This window comes from Ranitomeya variabilis, chromosome 4 (genome assembly GCF_051348905.1).
Source record: "Ranitomeya variabilis isolate aRanVar5 chromosome 4, aRanVar5.hap1, whole genome shotgun sequence".
In the NCBI taxonomy this organism is placed as follows: domain Eukaryota; kingdom Metazoa; phylum Chordata; class Amphibia; order Anura; family Dendrobatidae; genus Ranitomeya; species Ranitomeya variabilis.
In genome coordinates, this window is record NC_135235.1 from 387,047,619 (window position 1) to 387,067,616 (window position 19,998).

General features: G+C 50.3%; 1 protein-coding gene across 1 annotated transcript in view; it reads right to left on the minus strand.

Annotated features, from left to right (window-relative positions):
- Window positions 1-19,998, minus strand: part of LOC143767884 (uncharacterized) — a 139,478-nt gene that overhangs the window by 100,071 nt on the left and 19,409 nt on the right. Inside the window, exon 6 of the mRNA XM_077256404.1 lies at window positions 11,946-12,002. Coding sequence (XP_077112519.1) covers window positions 11,946-12,002 — 57 coding nt within the window. The remainder of the gene's footprint in view (window positions 1-11,945; window positions 12,003-19,998) is intronic.

The window sequence follows — 19,998 nt, forward strand, 5'->3', positions numbered from 1 at the left end:
TTAACAGCACCTGTAACTTACCTGTGGCACCTAACAGGTGTTGGCAATAACTAAATCACACTTGCAGCCAGTTGACATGGATTAAAGTTGACTCAACCTCTGTCCTGTGTCCTTGTGTGTACCACATTGAGCATGGAGAAAAGAAAATAGAATTAGAACTTACCGGTAATTCTCTTTCTAGGAACCTTCCACGACAGCAGTATCGGAGAATGTCTCCCCGCCCTAATAGGGGACAGGAACAGAAAGAGGTTAAATACCCCTCCCCTTCCTGCAACCACCAGTGTTTTTTCTGGACACAGTAGCATGTTTAGTTACCACTTAAGTGCAGGAAACATTTAATACATAAATCAGATAGGGAGGGAAATTAGTGCTGTCGTGGAAGGTTCCTAGAAAGAGAATTACCGGTAAGTTCTAATTCTATTTTCTCTAGTCACCTTCCACGACAGCAGTATCGGAGCAATACCAACCGCTAATTTCTTTAGGGAGGGACAACAGCCTGGAGAACTCGTCTGCCAAACGATAGGTCCCTATTGAAGTTGAGCCTGTAGTGCCTGGTGAATGTATGGACTGACGACCAGGTGGCGGCTCTGCAAATCTGCTCTGAAGATGCGCTACCCCTCTCTGCCCAGGAAGTTGAGACTGCACGAGTGGAGTGTGCTTTTAGAGAAGCTGGAGGAGTCAGATTCTGGGATGAGTAGGCAAGGCTAATGGCCTGTTTAATCCAATTTGCTATTGTACTTTTGGCTGCCTTCTTGCCTTTATTACGTCCTGCCCACTGGACGAATAGATTCTGATCCACCCTCCAACTTTCTGTCTGTTGAAGGTAGAATAGGACCACTCTGCGGACGTCCAGGGTATGAAAGACCTCCTCTTTTGGGTTAGATGGATTCGGACAGAAAGAGGGTAAGATGATTTCTTGATTTCTGTGGAATTCAGAGACCACTTTAGGCATAAAGGAAGGATCTAATTTCAGGATTATGCTGTCCATAGTTACGGTCAGGAATGGCTCCTGGATTGATAAAGCCTGTATCTCCCCTATACGCCTGGCGGTAGTGATAGCCACCAGAAAGACTGTTTTTAGGGTCAAGATCTTTAAGTTGGAGGCTGAAAGGGGTTCAAAGGGGTCACCGGTCAGACTGTTCAGGACAAGATTCAAGTCCCACGGAGGGGTGTGGATGAGACGTCTTGGACGGATTCTTGTTGCTGAAGCTATAAACCGTTTGATCCATCGGTGACTTGCCAGATCTTGGTCAAAGAAAGATCCGAGGGCCGACACTTGGACCTTCAGGGTACTTGGTGAGAGTCACATCTCCAAGCCCTTCTGGAGGAATTGAAGGATTTGAGCAATTTCCGGGTTAAATGGATCTGGTTTGTTCGGAAGACACCATGAAGAAAATTTCTTCCATATTTTCCCATAAATGGCATTAGTTATCGGCTTCCTACTTTTTTGTAGGGTTTCAATCACGTCTTGAGAGAGCCCCCTGGCCTTCAGGATCTCGGCTTCAGAAGCCAGGCTGCTAACTTCAGCTTGTGCAGGTCTGGATGAAATAGAGGACCCTGTTGAAGCAGGTCGCGTCTCTGGGGAAGTAGGATTGGACCTTCTAAGCACGTCTGTCAACGCGTTGAACCAGCCTCTTCCTGGCCACAGTGGGGCTATCAGAATCGTTGGGACTTGCTCTATCCGGACTTTCTGCAATGTTCTGGATAGCAATGGGATTGGCGGGAAGGCATACGCTAGGGTAAATTCCCAAGGATGTGAGAATGCGTACAGTCCTTGAGTCTCGTTTGAGATGTTCAGGGAGAAAAAGTTGTCTGACTTTTTGTTCTGTCTGCTGGCGAACAGGTCCACCTCGGGGGTTCCCCACCTCTGGACCAAGGATAGGAATATCTCCTGGTTTAGGGACCATTCCCCAGGATGAAAGTCCCTCCTGCTGAGGTAATCCGCCTGGGAATTGTCCAGCCCTTTTATATGTACTGCAGAGATGGACAGGAGGTGTTTCTCTGCCCAGGAAAAGATCCTTCCAGCAGTTAGCTTTAGGCTTGAGTATTTCGTGCCCCCTTGGTGTCGGAGGTAGGCGACAGTGGTCATGTTGTCGGACATCACCCGTACAAGGTGACCCTGGATGAGGGCCGATGAGGCTTTTAGCGCCTCCTCCACTGCTTTTAACTCTCTCAGATTTGAGGAGCTGCGTCTCATCTCTGGGGACCACAGACCCTGAAAGTGGGATTTCTCAATCACAGCACCCCAACCTCTCTGACTTGCGTCTGTTGTAAGTATTCGGAGAGGGGTCTGATCCCAGCTGACTCCCCGCTGTAAGTTTCGGGGGTTCCGCCACCATGAGAGGGAGGATCTTACATGAGTGGGAAGAGGAATTTTCCTGGATAAAGCCATCTGGTGTCCTCTTGAATACGACAGGATGTGAGATTGAAGAATCCTTGTATGGGCCTGGGCCCAGGAGACTGCCTGGATGCATGATGTTAGAGAACCCAGGATTGACATAGAGTCTCTTTGAGTTGGGAATTTCTGGTCTCTGAATCTGGAGATCTTGTGGACCAGATCTATCCGACGGTCCCTGGGTAAGAAGGACATTCTCTTTTCTGAGTCCAGCAGAATTCCTAGAAATTTCTTCTGGGGAGATGGCTGGAGATCTGATTTTGCCAGATTTGGAATCCACCCGAGAGACGTTAAGATGCTGAGAACCTTCGCCACGTCCTGATTGAGGCGAGAAGCTGATGGAGCAATGAGGAGGAAGTCGTCCAGGTATGGAATGACGCAGACCCCCTGTTGTCGGATAAAAGATTATCACTTCCAACATGATCTTGGTGAAGACCCGTGGAGCTGATGACACTCCGAAAGGAAGGACATTGAACTGGTAATGGCTGATCCGTTTGTTTTGGGAGATGGCGAACCTGAGGAACTTCCTGTGGTCTGGGTGTATTGGCACATGGTAATATGCATCCCTCAGGTCCAATGTGGCCATTACCCAGTTCTGTCCAATCAGCGGGATCGCTGATCTGATAGATTCTATCTTGAATCTTCGATATCTTATCACCTGATTCAGAGGTTTCAGGTTTACGATGATACGGTGTTTCCCTGAGGGTTTCTTCACCAGAAAGAGATGGGAATAATGGCCTTCTCCTTTTTCCCGATGTGGTACGTGGGAAATCACTTTCTCCCGGAGCTACCCGAACTGATTCCGCGGAAGCGTCCGCGAGGAATCCGGTTGCTTTTTGGAGCAAGGGAAGAGAATTAAGGATGTCCTCTCTGGATGTACCTTGTACGAGGTGGTTCTCTAAGGTACGAAGCCAAATAAACAACGATCTGGCCACACATGTTGAGGCTACGTTGGATTTCAATAAGTTAGTTGAGGTGTCCCAAGATCTCCTCAGTAAGCTCTCAGTTTTACGATCCATCGGATCTTTAAGTTGGGAGGAGTCTTCGAAGGGTAGGGCCGTTTTCTTAGTGACCCTTGACACCTGAACATCCACCTTGGGCATATCAAATAAAGAACAATCTCCCTCCAGGGGAAAGCGATTTTTGAACTCAGATGGGACGTTCAGCCCCTTTTCTGGCAGGCTCCACTCCTGGAGGATAATGTTCTCGATGTTTTCATGTATGGGGAATCCTTTTACCGATTTAGGTTTCAGACCCCCGAACATATCATCCTGCACGGAATGGCCCTCTAACTCCTCCTCTACCCCCATGGTGCCTCTCACCATGGAAATTAACTCCTCCAAATCTTCAGAGGAGAAGAGGTACTTCCTACTTTCCGATTTGGGAGCAGAAGTAGAAGTAGAACCCTCTTTTTCCCAGCTGTATTCTGAACCCGAGGTATGTATCTCGCCCGAGTCAGAGTCTGAGGCTACCCGGCCCGATCTCCTTTAATTAGGAGGGGGAGGCTGCGGGGTCGGGGCTCGAGAGAAGGTTGCCATAGAGGACTGAACCTCCTCCCTGATGAGGGTTCTAATGCTATCCATTAAAGAAGGCTGTTCGCTACGCAGCACTTCGTCTGTGCATGGTTGGCAGAGCTTCTTTGTGTATGCTGAGGGGAGCTTGGCTGCACAAGCACCACACTTGCGGCTGGGCTTCCTAGTGCCAGTGACCTTGTCTCCCTGGAACGAGAGAGAAAGGTGGACTGAGCCGCTTAAACTTTTTAAAGAATGGACAGCAAGGGACATCATCCCACTACTTACAGTAGAGGGGTGCGCGCTGGGCTCTGCAGTGGCAGAGTGAGAGGTTTTGTCGCCGTCCATAACGCCAGAGGTACAGTCACCGACAGACGTCACACTAGGAGGGCTCCCCAGTCAGGAATAAGTAGTCTTACCGAGATTCCAGCGAGTTTGGTGCTCCTCCCTCGAAAGTGTCCCTGGGGGGGTCCGAGACGCCCGCCCTGGCCGCCGCTGCTGTTCCCAGGTTCAGGACGCCGGCCGGCGCGCACCAAAGCTCCAGTTCGAAAAACCGGAAGTCCCGGAGCGCGTCACTTCCGGCGCGCGCGCGCCAACCCCGCAGCAGCGTGGGGAGAGGAGGAAGCCGGGGAGCTGCAGGAGGACCCCGGAACACTACACCGCTCTGCATTGCTACCCGAAGGTGGCGCAGGAAGAGCGGGCGGGGGTCCCAAGTCACGCGGGGACCGCGGAGATGGGAGCAGTCTGGAGGCGGAGGAGGAGAACGGAGCTCCCGACCGCGACTGCCCGGCTGACAGGTAACCAGTGCTCTCGTTCGCCGGCCACGGCAGCACTATCAGAGAACCTCTTCATGCCCCATAGGGGACAGGAAAAACACTGGTGGTTGCAGGAAGGGGAGGGGTATTTAACCTCTTTCTGTTTCTGTCCCCTATTAGGGCGGGGAGACATCCTCCGATACTGCTGTCGTGGAAGGTGACTAGAGAAAGAAGACCAAAGAACTGTCTGAGGATTTGAGAAACCAAATTGTGAGGAAGCATGAGCAATCTCAAGGCTACAAGTCCATCTCCAAAGACATGAATGTTCCTGTGCCTACCGTGCGCAGTGTCATCAAGAAGTTTAAAGCCCATGGTACTGTGGCTAACCTCCCTAGATGTGGACGGAAAATAAAAATTGACAAGAGATTTCAACGCAAGATTGTGCGGATGTTGGATAAAGAACCTCGACTAACATCCAAACAAGTTCAAGCTGCCCTGCAGTCCGAGGGTACAACAGTGTCAACCCTTATTATCCGTCGGCGTCTGAATGAAAAGGGACTGTATGGTAGGAGACCCAGGAAGACCCCACTTCTTACCCCGAGACATGAAAAAGCCGGCTGGAGTTTGCCAAAACTTAGCTGAAAAAGCCTAAAACGTTTTGGAAGAATGTTCTCTGGTCAGATGAGACAATAGTAGAGCTTTTTGGGCAAAGGCATCAACATAGAGTTTACAGGAGAAAAAAAGAGGCATTCAAAGAAAAGAACACAGTCCCTAAAGTCAAACATGGCGGAGGTTCCCTGATGTTTTGGGGTTGCTTTGCTGCCTCTGGCACTGGACTGCTTGACCGTGTGCATGGCATTATGAAGTCTGAAGACTACCAACAAATTTTGCAGCATAATGTAGGGCCCAGTGTGAGAAAGCTGGGTCTCCCTCAGAGGTCATGGGTCTTCTAGCAGGACAATTACCCAAAACACACTTCAAAAACCACTAGAAAATGGTTTGAGAGAAAGCACTGGAGACTTCTAAAATGGCCAGCAATGAGTCCAGACCTGAATCCCACGGAACACCTGTGGAGAGATCTAAAAATGGCAGTTTGGAGAAGGCACCCTTCAAATATCAGGGACCTGGAGCAGTTTGCCAAAGAAGAATGGTCTAAAATTCCAGCAGAGCATTGTAAGAAACTCATTGACGGTTACCGGAAGCGGTTGGTCGCAGTTATTTTGGCTAAAGGTTGTGCAACCAAGTATTAGACTGAGGGTGCCAATACTTTTGTCTGGCCCATTTTTGGAGTTTTGTGTGAAATGATCAATGTTTTGCTTTTTGCTTCATTCTCTTTTGTGTTTTTTCATTTAAGACAAATTAAATGAAGATAATAATACCAAAGAATTTGTGTTTGCAATCATTTTCAGGAAGAAACTGAGTATTATCTGACAGAATTGCAGGGGTGTGAATACTTTTGGCCATGACTGTATATGTATTTGTGTGAATCGCAAACATGCAGTCACGTATATAGCATATATGTACTCGTGTGAATCGCACACATGCAGTTATGTATATAGCATATATGTACTCGTGTGAATCGCACACATGCAGTTATGTATATAGCATATATGTACTCATGTGAATCGCATACATGCAGTATTGTATATAGCATATACACTCACCGGCCACTTTATTAGGTACACCTGTCCAACTTCTTGTTAACACTTAATTTCTAATCAGCCAATCACATGGCAGCAACTCAGTGCATTTAGGCATGTAGACATGGTCAAGACAATCTCCTGCAGTTCAAACCGAGCATCAGTATGGGGAAGAAAGGTGATTTGAGTGCCTTTGAACGTGGCATGGTTGTTGGTGCCAGAAGGGCTGGTCTGAGTATTTCAGAAACTGCTGATCTACTGGGATTTTCACGCACAACCATCTCTAGGGTTTACAGAGAATGGTCCGAAAAAGAAAAAAAATCCAGTGAGCGGCAGTTCTGTGGGCGGAAATGCCTTGTTGATGCCAGAGGTCAGAGGAGAATGGGCAGACTGGTTCGAGCTGATAGAAAGGCAACAGTGACTAAAATCGCCACCCGTTACAACCAAGGTAGGCCTAAGAGCATCTCTGAACGCACAGTGCGTCGAACTTTGAGGCAGATGGGCTACAGCAGCAGAAGACCACACCGGGTACCACTCCTTTCAGCTAAGAACAGGAAACTGAGGCTACAATTTGTACAAGCTCATCGAAATTGGACAGTAGAAGATTGGAAAAACGTTGCTTGGTCTGATGAGTCTCGATTTCTGCTGCGACATTCGGATGGTAGGGTCAGAATTTGGCGTAAACAACATGAAAGCATGGATCCATCCTGCCTTGTATGGAGCATCTTTGGGATGTGCAGCCGACAAATCTGCGGCAACTGTGTGATGCCATCATGTCAATATGGACCAAAATCTCTGAGGAATGCTTCCAGCACCTTGTTGAATCTATGCCACGAAGAATTGAGGCAGTTCTGAAGGCAAAAGGGGGTCCAACCCGTTACTAGCATGGTGTACCTAATAAAGTGGCCGGTGAGTGTATGTACTCGTGTGAATCGCATACATGCAGTTATGTATATAGCATATACAGGTCCTTCTCAAAAAATTAGCATATAGTGTTAAATTTCATTATTTACCATAATGTAATGATTACAATTAAACTTTCATATATTATAGATTCATTATCCACCAACTGAAATTTGTCAGGTCTTTTATTGTTTTAATACTGATGATTTTGGCCTACAACTCCTGATAACCCAAAAAACCTGTCTCAATAAATTAGCATATCAAGAAAAGGTTCTCTAAACGACCTATTACCCTAATCTTCTGAATCAACTAATTAACTCTAAACACATGCAAAAGATACCTGAGGCTTTTAAAAACTCCCTGCCTGGTTCATTACTCAAAACCCCCATCATGGGTAAGACTAGCGACCTGAGAGATGTCAAGAAGGCCATCATTGACACCCTCAAGCAAGAGGGTAAGACCCAGAAAGAAATTTCTCAACAAATAGGCTGTTCCCAGAGTGCTGTATCAAGGCACCTCAATGGTAAGTCTGTTGGAAGGCAAAAATGTGGCAGAAAACGCTGTACAACGAGAAGAGGTGACCGGACCCTGAGGAAGATTGTGGAGAAGGACCGATTCCAGACCTTGGGGAACCTGAGGAAGCAGTGGACTGAGTCTGGTGTGGAAACATCCAGAGCCACCGTGCACAGGCGTGTGCAGGAAATGGGCTACAGGTGCCGCATTCCCCAGGTAAAGCCACTTTTGAACCATAAACAGCGGCAGAAGCGCCTGACCTGGGCTACAGAGAAGCAGCACTGGACTGTTGCTAAGTGGTCCCAAGTACTTTTTTCTGATGAAAGCAAATTTTGCATGTCATTCGGAAATCAAGGTGCCAGAGTCTGGAGGAAGACTGGGGAGAAGGAAATGCCAAAATGCCTGAAGTCCAGTGTCAAGTACCCACAGTCAGTGATGGTGTGGGGTGCCATGTCAGCTGCTGGTGTTGGTCCACTGTGTTTCATCAAGGGCAGGGTCAATGCAGCTAGCTATCAGGAGATTTTGGAGCACTTCATGCTTCCATCGGCTGAAATGCTTTATGGATATGAAGATTTCATTTCTCAGCACGACCTGGCACCTGCTCACAGTGCCAAAACCACTGGTAAATGGTTTACTGACCATGGTATTACTGTGCTCAATTGGCCTGCCAACTCTCCTGACCTGAACCCCATAGAGAATCTGTGGGATATTGTGAAGAGAAAGTTGAGAGACGCAAGACCCAACACTCTGGATGAGCTTAAGGCCGCTATTGAAGCATCCTGGGCCTCCATAACATCTCAGCAGTGTCACAGGCTGATTGCCTCCATGCCACGCCGCATTGAAGCAGTCATTTCTGCCAAAGGATTCCCGACCAAGTATTGAGTGCATAACTGAACATTATTATTTGATGTTTTTATTTGTTTGTTATTAAAAAACACTTTTATTTGATTGGACGGGTGAAATATGCTAATTTATTGAGACAGGTTTTTTGGGTTATCAGGAGTTGTAGGCCAAAATCATCAGTATTAAAACAATAAAAGACCTGACAAATTTCAGTTGGTGGATAATGAATCTATAATATATGAAAGTTTAATTGTAATCATTACATTATGGTAAATAATGAAATTTAACACTATATGCTAATTTTTTGAGAAGGACCTGTATGTACTCTTGTGAATCGCATACATGCAGTATTGTATATAGCAGATATGTACTCGTGTGAATCGCATACATGCAGTATTGTATATAGCAGATATGTACTCGTGTGAATCGCATACATGCAGTATTGTATATAGCAGATATGTACTCGTGTGAATCGCCCACATGCAGTTATGTATATAGCAGATATGTACTCATGTGAATCGCCTACATGCAGTTATGTATATAGCAGATATGTACTCGTGTGAATCGCATACATGCAGTTATGTATATAGCAGATATGTACTCATGTGAATCGCCTACATGCAGTTATGTATATAGCATATATGTACTCGTGTGAATCGCATACATGCAGTATTGTATATAGCAGATATGTACTCGTGTGAATCGCATACATGCAGTTATGTATATAGCAGATATGTACTCGTGTGAATCGCCTACATGCAGTTTTGTATATAGCATATATATACTTGTGTAAATCGCATACATGCAGTTATGTATATAGCAGATATGTACTCGTGTGAATCGCATACATGCAGTCATGTATATAGCAGATATGTACTCGTGTGAATCGCACACATGCAGTTATGTATATAGCAGATATGTACTCGTGTGAATCGCCTACATGCAGTTATGTATATAGCAGATATGTACTCGTGTGAATCGCACACATGCAGTTATGTATATAGCAGATATGTACTCGTGTGAATCGCACACATGCAGTTATGTATATAGCAGATATGTACTGGTGTGAATCGCACACATGCAGTTATGTATATAGCAGATATGTACTCGTGTGAATCGCCTACATGCAGTTTTGCATATAGCATATATGTACTCGTGTGAATCGCATACATGCAGTTATGTATATAGCAGATATGTACTCGTGTGAATCGCACACATGCAGTTATGTATATAGCAGATATGTACTCGTGTGAATCGCACACATGCAGTTATGTATATAGCAGATATGTACTCGTGTGAATCGCCTACATGCAGTTTTGTATATAGCATATATATACTCGTGTGAATCGCACACATGCAGTTATGTATATAGCAGATATGTACTCGTGTGAATCGCACACATGCAGTTATGTATATAGCAGATATGTACTCGTGTGAATCGCACACATGCAGTTATGTATATAGCAGATATGTACTCGTGTGAATCGCACACATGCAGTTATGTATATAGCAGATATGTACTCGTGTGAATCGCACACATGCAGTTATGTATATAGCAGATATGTACTCGTGTGAATCGCACACATGCAGTTATGTATATAGCAGATATGTACTCGTGTAAATCGCACACATGCAGTTATGTATATAGCAGATATGTACTCGTGTGAATCGCACACATGCAGTTATGTATATAGCAGATATGTACTCGTGTGAATCGCACACATGCAGTTATGTATATAGCAGATATGTACTCGTGTGAATCGCACACATGCAGTTATGTATATAGCAGATATGTACTCGTGTGAATCGCACACATGCAGTTATGTATATAGCAGATATGTACTCGTGTGAATCGCACACATGCAGTTATGTATATAGCAGATATGTACTCGTGTGAATCGCACACATGCAGTTATGTATATAGCAGATATGTACTCGTGTAAATCGCACACATGCAGTTATGTATATAGCAGATATGTACTCGTGTGAATCGCACACATGCAGTTATGTATATAGCAGATATGTACTCGTGTGAATCGCACACATGCAGTTATGTATATAGCAGATATGTACTCGTGTGAATCGCACACATGCAGTTATGTATATAGCAGATATGTACTCGTGTGAATCGCACACATGCAGTTATGTATATAGCAGATATGTACTCGTGTGAATCGCACACATGCAGTTATGTATATAGCAGATATGTACTCGTGTGAATCGCACACATGCAGTTATGTATATAGCAGATATGTACTCGTGTGAATCGCACACATGCAGTTATGTATATAGCAGATATGTACTCGTGTGAATCGCACACATGCAGTTATGTATATAGCAGATATGTACTCGTGTAAATCGCACACATGCAGTTATGTATATAGCAGATATGTACTCGTGTAAATCGCACACATGCAGTTATGTATATAGCAGATATGTACTCGTGTAAATCGCACACATGCAGTTATGTATATAGCAGATATGTACTCGTGTGAATCGCACACATGCAGTTATGTATATAGCAGATATGTACTCGTGTGAATCGCACACATGCAGTTATGTATATAGCAGATATGTACTCGTGTGAATCGCACACATGCAGTTATGTATATAGCAGATATGTACTCGTGTAAATCGCACACATGCAGTTATGTATATAGCAGATATGTACTCGTGTGAATCGCACACATGCAGTTATGTATATAGCAGATATGTACTCGTGTGAATCGCACACATGCAGTTATGTATATAGCAGATATGTACTCGTGTGAATCGCACACATGCAGTTATGTATATAGCAGATATGTACTCGTGTAAATCGCACACATGCAGTTATGTATATAGCAGATATGTACTCGTGTGAATCGCACACATGCAGTTATGTATATAGCAGATATGTACTCGTGTGAATCGCACACATGCAGTTATGTATATAGCAGATATGTACTCGTGTGAATCGCACACATGCAGTTATGTATATAGCAGATATGTACTCGTGTGAATCGCACACATGCAGTTATGTATATAGCAGATATGTACTCGTGTAAATCGCACACATGCAGTTATGTATATAGCAGATATGTACTCGTGTGAATCGCACACATGCAGTTATGTATATAGCAGATATGTACTCGTGTAAATCGCACACATGCAGTTATGTATATAGCAGATATGTACTCGTGTGAATCGCACACATGCAGTTAAGTGACATATCGCTAATGCCAGCAATTTTGGTGAATCTTGGAATCGTGCCAAGCCTAAACAACCCCTGTAAACATTACATACAGTAATATGTACATCACATAATACACACACCTATAGATACTGCAGTGTGTGTACAGTGTACATATACAGGGGTCATTGTACATAATACAACAATACATACCAGTACTTATCAGCTGCTCTTGTATAGACTGGGGCTGCGCCTGAGAGGGATGACGTCACGGGAAGGGGCGGAGTCTCCACAGTGCTGAGCTTCTGCTCAGTTCCAAGCACGCATGCGCGGGCGTTCGCCTGCTGTCATGACAATAAACTACCTGCTCCTTTTACACGCCTCCTACATAACTTCCCTTGCGCATGCGCCGATATCTACGCACGGATATGACAACTGGTGACCACTCACGTGACACGGCACCGGAGATGACGCACTTCCGGTGCCGTGTGTCGACCCGCGCTCTATAAATACCTGCCACGTGCATCGTTATACTTCCGAAAAGCGCGCCAATCGCACGTCAGAGCAAGATAAGAGCTGTCGCACGCCATAGTTGGGCTGGAAAACGTTATATGTCTCTAGGGTCCGTTACCAGCTTCTTCCATCACGCATTTAACTGTATCGTGATACTTGCCCACACAGAAGAAAGCAATGATGGGGGAGAGCTGCCGGTGACGTCCGTGCACGTCACTCATTGCGCGGCACACTGCTGAGGAGCAGCGGGGAAATGGGGGTTAGGAGAGCAGTGTGGTTTTTGTTTTTATTTCATTGTGTTCTCTGCCTGGAAGGCGGTGTGTAGGCTCTGCATTGTGTGTGGCTCTGCTTGTTGTAGTCCGTGTGCGTGGGGGCTCTGCATTGTATTCTGCCGTGGGGCCTTTGTAGTTGGCTCAGTTTGGGGGAGGGTTGTTCATTGCGTGCTCTGTGGGGCGCTCCGTATTGCTGGCTCTGCGATGTATACTGTGTGGTTTGGGGACGGGTCTGTGGGGACCCTTTGCTGACCCGTGCGCTCTGTGGGGACCCTTTGCTGACCCGTGCGCTCTGTGGGGACCCTTTGCTGACCCGTGCGCTCTGTGGGGACCCTTTGCTGACCCGTGCGCTCTGTGGGGACCCTTTGCTGACCCGTGCGCTCTGTGGGGACCCTTTGCTGACCCGTGCGCTCTGTGGGGACCCTTTGCTGACCCGTGCGCTCTGTGGGGACCCTTTGCTGACCCGTGCGCTCTGTGGGGACCCTTTGCTGACCCGTGCGCTCTGTGGGGACCCTTTGCTGACCCGTGCGCTCTGTGGGGGCCCTTTGCTGACCCGTGCGCTCTGTGGGGGCCCTTTGCTGACCCGTGCGCTCTGTGGGGGCCCTTTGCTGACCCGTGCGCTCTGTGGGGGCCCTTTGCTGACCCGTGCGCTCTGTGGGGGCCCTTTGCTGACCCGTGCGCTCTGTGGGGGCCCTTTGCTGACCCGTGCGCTCTGTGGGGGCCCTTTGCTGACCCGTGCGCTCTGTGGGGGCCCTTTGCTGACCCGTGCGCTCTGTGGGGGACCCTTTGCTGACCCGTGCGCTCTGTGGGGGACCCTTTGCTGACCCGTGCGCTCTGTGGGGGACCCTTTGCTGACCCGTGCGCTCTGTGGGGGACCCTTTGCTGACCCGTGCGCTCTGTGGGGGACCCTTTGCTGACCCGTGCGCTCTGTGGGGGACCCTTTGCTGACCCGTGCGCTCTGTGGGGGACCCTTTGCTGACCCGTGCGCTCTGTGGGGGACCCTTTGCTGACCCGTGCGCTCTGTGGGGGACCCTTTGCTGACCCGTGCGCTCTGTGGGGGACCCTTTGCTGACCCGTGCGCTCTGTGGGGGACCCTTTGCTGACCCGTGCGCTCTGTGGGGGACCCTTTGCTGACCCGTGCGCTCTGTGGGGGACCCTTTGCTGACCCGTGCGCTCTGTGGGGGACCCTTTGCTGACCCGTGCGCTCTGTGGGGGACCCTTTGCTGACCCGTGCGCTCTGTGGGGGACCCTTTGCTGACCCGTGCGCTCTGTGGGGGACCCTTTGCTGACCCGTGCGCTCTGTGGGGGACCCTTTGCTGACCCGTGCGCTCTGTGGGGGACCCTTTGCTGACCCGTGCGCTCTGTGGGGGACCCTTTGCTGACCCGTGCGCTCTGTGGGGGACCCTTTGCTGACCCGTGCGCTCTGTGGGGGACCCTTTGCTGACCCGTGCGCTCTGTGGGGGACCCTTTGCTGACCCGTGCGCTCTGTGGGGGACCCTTTGCTGACCCGTGCGCTCTGTGGGGGACCCTTTGCTGACCCGTGCGCTCTGTGGGGGACCCTTTGCTGACCCGTGCGCTCTGTGGGGGACCCTTTGCTGACCCGTGCGCTCTGTGGGGGACCCTTTGCTGACCCGTGCGCTCTGTGGGGGACCCTTTGCTGACCCGTGCGCTCTGTGGGACCCTTTGCTGACCCGTGCGCTCTGTGGGGGACCCTTTGCTGACCCGTGCGCTCTGTGGGGGACCCTTTGCTGACCCGTGCGCTCTGTGGGGGACCCTTTGCTGACCCGTGCGCTCTGTGGGGGACCCTTTGCTGACCCGTGCGCTCTGTGGGGGGACCCTTTGCTGACCCGTGCGCTCTGTGGGGGGACCCTTTGCTGACCCGTGCGCTCTGTGGGGGGACCCTTTGCTGACCCGTGCGCTCTGTGGGGGGACCCTTTGCTGACCCGTGCGCTCTGTGGGGGGACCCTTTGCTGACCCGTGCGCTCTGTGGGGGGACCCTTTGCTGACCCGTGCGCTCTGTGGGGGACCCTTTGCTGACCCGTGCGCTCTGTGGGGGACCCTTTGCTGACCCGTGCGCTCTGTGGGGGACCCTTTGCTGACCCGTGCGCTCTGTGGGGGACCCTTTGCTGACCCGTGCGCTCTGTGGGGGACCCTTTGCTGACCCGTGCGCTCTGTGGGGGACCCTTTGCTGACCCGTGCGCTCTGTGGGGGACCCTTTGCTGACCCGTGCGCTCTGTGGGGGACCCTTTGCTGACCCGTGCGCTCTGTGGGGGACCCTTTGCTGACCCGTGCGCTCTGTGGGGGACCCTTTGCTGACCCGTGCGCTCTGTGGGGGACCCTTTGCTGACCCGTGCGCTCTGTGGGGGACCCTTTGCTGACCCGTGCGCTCTGTGGGGGACCCTTTGCTGACCCGTGCGCTCTGTGGGGGACCCTTTGCTGACCCGTGCGCTCTGTGGGGGACCCTTTGCTGACCCGTGCGCTCTGTGGGGGACCCTTTGCTGACCCGTGCGCTCTGTGGGGGACCCTTTGCTGACCCGTGCGCTCTGTGGGGGACCCTTTGCTGACCCGTGCGCTCTGTGGGGGACCCTTTGCTGACCCGTGCGCTCTGTGGGGGACCCTTTGCTGACCCGTGCGCTCTGTGGGGGACCCTTTGCTGACCCGTGCGCTCTGTGGGGGACCCTTTGCTGACCCGTGCGCTCTGTGGGGGACCCCTTGCTGACCCGTGCGCTCTGTGGGGGACCCCTTGCTGACCCGTGCGCTCTGTGGGGGACCCTTTGCTGACCCGTGCGCTCTGTGGGGGACCCTTTGCTGACCCGTGCGCTCTGTGGGGGACCCTTTGCTGACCCGTGCGCTCTGTGGGGGACCCTTTGCTGACCCGTGCGCTCTGTGGGGGGGACCCTTTGCTGACCCGTGCGCTCTGTGGGGGGACCCTTTGCTGACCCGTGCGCTCTGTGGGGGGACCCTTTGCTGACCCGTGCGCTCTGTGGGGGGACCCTTTGCTGACCCGTGCGCTCTGTGGGGGGACCCTTTGCTGACCCGTGCGCTCTGTGGGGGGACCCTTTGCTGACCCGTGCGCTCTGTGGGGGGACCCTTTGCTGACCCGTGCGCTCTGTGGGGGGACCCTTTGCTGACCCGTGCGCTCTGTGGGGGGACCCTTTGCTGACCCGTGCGCTCTGTGGGGGGACCCTTTGCTGACCCGTGCGCTCTGTGGGGGGACCCTTTGCTGACCCGTGCGCTCTGTGGGGGGACCCTTTGCTGACCCGTGCGCTCTGTGGGGGGACCCTTTGCTGACCCGTGCGCTCTGTGGGGGGACCCTTTGCTGACCCGTGCGCTCTGTGGGGGGACCCTTTGCTGACCCGTGCGCTCTGTGGGGGGACCCTTTGCTGACCCGTGCGCTCTGTGGGGGGACCCTTTGCTGACCCGTGCGCTCTGGGGGGACCCTTTGCTGACCCGTGCGCTCTGGGGGGGGACCCTTTGCTGACCCGTGCGCTCTGGGGGGGACCCTTTGCTGACCCGTGCGCTCTGGGGGGGACCCTTTGCTGACCCGTGCGCTCTGGGGGGGACCCTTTGCCTTGCCCTGGGCTCTGGGGGGGACCCTCTGCCTTGCCCTGGGCTCTGGGGGGGACCCTCTGCTTTGCCCTGGGCAAATGTATTTGTTTTTAAAAATGCTTTAGAACATACCCATATGCTTTAGAACATGGCCAGAATAAAACATTTTAGCCATGAACAGCTTTAGTCTATTTTCTATTGCTTTTTTTAATCTGTGTGGAAAATGCTGTGTTGACTGGTAAGTGTTCTTTCCTTTTTTAATGTCTTTCATTTAATATTGGTTAGGCACACAGGACTAGCATACACGACTGTAAATAGCGTCTTGGGCACTACCCATTTACAGAGGTCAGAAGTCCATGGTCATTTGGAGCATGGAGTTGTGGAATGGCTCCTCACTGTGCAACAAAGTATTTAGTCCTAAATGTCCAAGTACAGAGCAGAGGGTTCAAAACTAGCTCTTCACCCCTATGGGTGCCTCACCCTTCATGCAAAGAGTTAGCCTTGAGCCCAGCCAGCACGTGTGCCGGCGCCCTGAGCCCAGCCAGCACGTGTGCCGGCGCCCTGAGCCCAGCCAGCACGTGTGCCGGCGCCCTGAGCCCAGCCAGCACGTGTGCCGGCGCCCTGAGCCCAGCCAGCACGTGTGCCGGCGCCCTGAGCCCAGCCAGCACGTGTGCCGGCGCCCTGAGCCCAGCCAGCACGTGTGCCGGCGCCCTGAGGCCAGCCAGCACGTGTGCCGGCGCCCTGAGGCCAGCCAGCACGTGTGCCGGCGCCCTGAGCCCAGCCAGCACGTGTGCCGGCGCCCTGAGCCCAGCCAGCACGTGTGCCTGAGTCCAGCCAGCACGTGTGCCCGCGCCCTGAGCCCAGCCAGCACGTGTGCCCGCGCCTTGAGCCCAGCCAGCACTTTAGAGCCCCTTACATGTTTGGTTTTTTGTCTTTAGCTTCATGTTTATGCACACAGGGCAGGCTTTACGCTCTTCGCTCTTGTCCCGTCTGAATGCGCATGCACGACTGTAATTGTGGAAGAAGGCATTACTCATTTACGGAGGACAGACAAGAAGTGCCTGGTCGCTTGGAGCATGGGGTTATGGAGAGGCTCCACACTGTACAACAAAGGATCTAGTCCTAAATGTCCAAGTAGAGAGTAGAGGGGTGAAAGCTAGCTCTTCACCCCTATGGGTGCCTAACCCTTTATGCAAAAAGTGCAAAGAGTTAGCCGTATGCCTTAAGCCTAGCCAGCACTTGTGCCCCTGCCTTAAGCCTAGCCAGCACTTGTGCCCATGCCTTAAGCCTTGCCAGCACTTGTGCCCACGCCTTAAGCCTAGCCAGCACTTGTGCCCACGCCTTAAGCCTAGCCAGCACTTGTGCCCACGCCTTAAGCCTAGCCAGCACTTGTGCCCACGCCTTAAGCCTAGCCAGCACTTGTGCCCACGCCTTAAGCCTAGCCAGCACTTGTGCCCACGCCTTAAGCCTAGCCAGCACTTGTGCCCACGCCTTAAGCCTAGCCAGCACTTTAGAGCCCCTTACGTTTTTTTTTTTTTTGTCTTTAGCTTCATGTTGGTTATGCACACAGGGCAGGATTAACGCTCTTCGCTCTTGTCCCGTCTGAACACGGTGCACGACTGTAATTGGGGAAGAAGGCATTACCCATTTACGGAGGACAGACAAGAAGTGCCTGGTCGCTTGGAGCATGGGGTTATGGAGAGGCTCCGCACTGTACAACAAAGGATCTAGTCCTAAATGTCCAAGTACAGAGTAGAGGGGTGAAAGCTAGCTCTTCACCCCTATGGGTGCCTAACCCTTTATGCAAAGAGTTGGCCGTATGCCTTATGCCTAGCCAGCGCTTGTGCCCGTGCCTTGAGCCCAGCCAGCGCTTGTGCCCGTGCCTTGAGCCCAGCCAGCGCTTGAGCCCAGCCAGCGCTTGTGCCCGTGCCTTGAGCCCAGCCAGCGCTTGTGCCCGTGCCTTGAGCCCAGCCAGCGCTTGTGCCCGTGCCTTGAGCCCAGCCAGCGCTTGTGCCCGTGCCTTGAGCCCAGCCAGCGCTTGTGCCCGTGCCTTGAGCCCAGCCAGCGCTTGTGCCCGTGCCTTGAGCCCAGCCAGCGCTTGTGCCCGTGCCTTGAGCCCAGCCAGCGCCTGAATTTTAATTATGCTTTTGTTTCATACATGAATAATAACTTTCCATTTTATAATCAGATAGAATTTTATGGACATTTTATAGACTATCACATCTTGAAATGGTTTAATCTCATTAGAGGAATCTTTCCTCCCATACATCCACTGCTAAATTCACTAAAGACGGTAAAAATTTACCTCCTGTGCTTACTCCACATTTTTGCACATAAAATTGTCAAAGGTAAAGTAATTGAGTCGATAACAAGGTGACTGAGGATATTTAAAAAAATCTATCAAATCCTTACTATATGTGCTGAACCTATTAAAAAATGTGTGACTACGAATTGCTCCATCAAATGGTTGGATAGTCTTACTAAATTGCAGCTCAATCATTTATAATTTGAGTGCCCGGAATATTTTTTAATACTATTCGCTTTTTTATATCTCTAATGTAGCCAGGTATTGCACATGCTAAGGACTTAAGGTAGTGATCAATCCATGCTCCCATTTTTTCACCCAAACCACCTATCCTTGCAATGATAGGTCTGAACAGGGGTGAAAAGATCCCTCTTGTGAATTTTGGGTAAAGCACTGTAAATTAGAATTATGGGATGTTCTACATATAAATACTCTGATAGAGTTTTTTTTTATCAATTACTAAAGTATGTCCCTACTGTGATAAAGTAAATTAAAGTAATTACCATATTTTTCGGACTATAAAATGCACTTTATTCTGAAAAAATTATGGGGCAAAATGTGGGTGCGTGTTATAGTCGGCATGTACTTAGTTATTGTGGTGGCAGCAGCAGTCGGGCGATCCTTTCTGTGGTCTGACACAGCAGCTGATCTCGCTCCCATCCCAGCCTGGTGCGGCAGTGGCAACATTTTGTGAAAGCATGGAGGCCCCGCACTTCTATTGCCTCGATGCTGTGGCCCCTGGGAAAATGGCCACCAGAGGCGGCGCATGCCCAGATTGAGATCTTGACTCCTAGATATCGTCTCCCGAGATCTCAATCTGCACATGCGCCACCTTCGGCGGCCTTTTTCCCCAGAGACCTCAGCATTGAGGCAATGGCAGTGAGGGGGCTTCGGGCTTTCACAAAATGCTGCCGCAGCCCCTGCACCACCGAACCTGCAGCACTGGGATGGGATTTCCCGGAGACCACCGCATTCGCAGCAATGGATGTGCGGGGGCTCTGGGCTGTCACAAAATGTCACCGTAGCCCCCCCGCACTGCCGAACCTGCGCATCAGTCTGGGTCATATCACCGGACCACCAAACACTCCCTGTGACTCCGCTCCACCAGCGCTGTCGATTCCTACCCCGGGTAAGCTGAATTCAGCACTGTAAGACGGACCCCCATTTGATGCATTATTTTTTTCCCCTATTTTCCTTCTGAAAATTTAGGGTGCGTATTATGTTCTGGTGCATCTTAAAGTCTGAAAAATACGGTATATGTACCACCCAGTCATAAACAAATGACGGGGAGTCCAGATTAAAATGTCACTTATCTGCAGCCCCTGTCCTTTAAACAGCCTTGACGAGTATCTCCATCATGTAGTTCCTCAGGAGGCTTAAGGAAAAACTGGTGCCAGAATATTGACATCCATGGTATGTTGTGGCCTAGTTACATGTTCTTTAAACCCCTTAGTGACCGAGCCAATTTGGTACTTAATAACCTATCCAATTTTTACAGTTCTGACCACTGTCACTTTGAGGTTATAGCTCTGGAATGCTTCAACGGATCCCACTGATTCTGAGATTGTTTTTTTTGCGTGACATATTGTACTTCATACAAATAGAGAAAAAGACCAGCACATCCAAG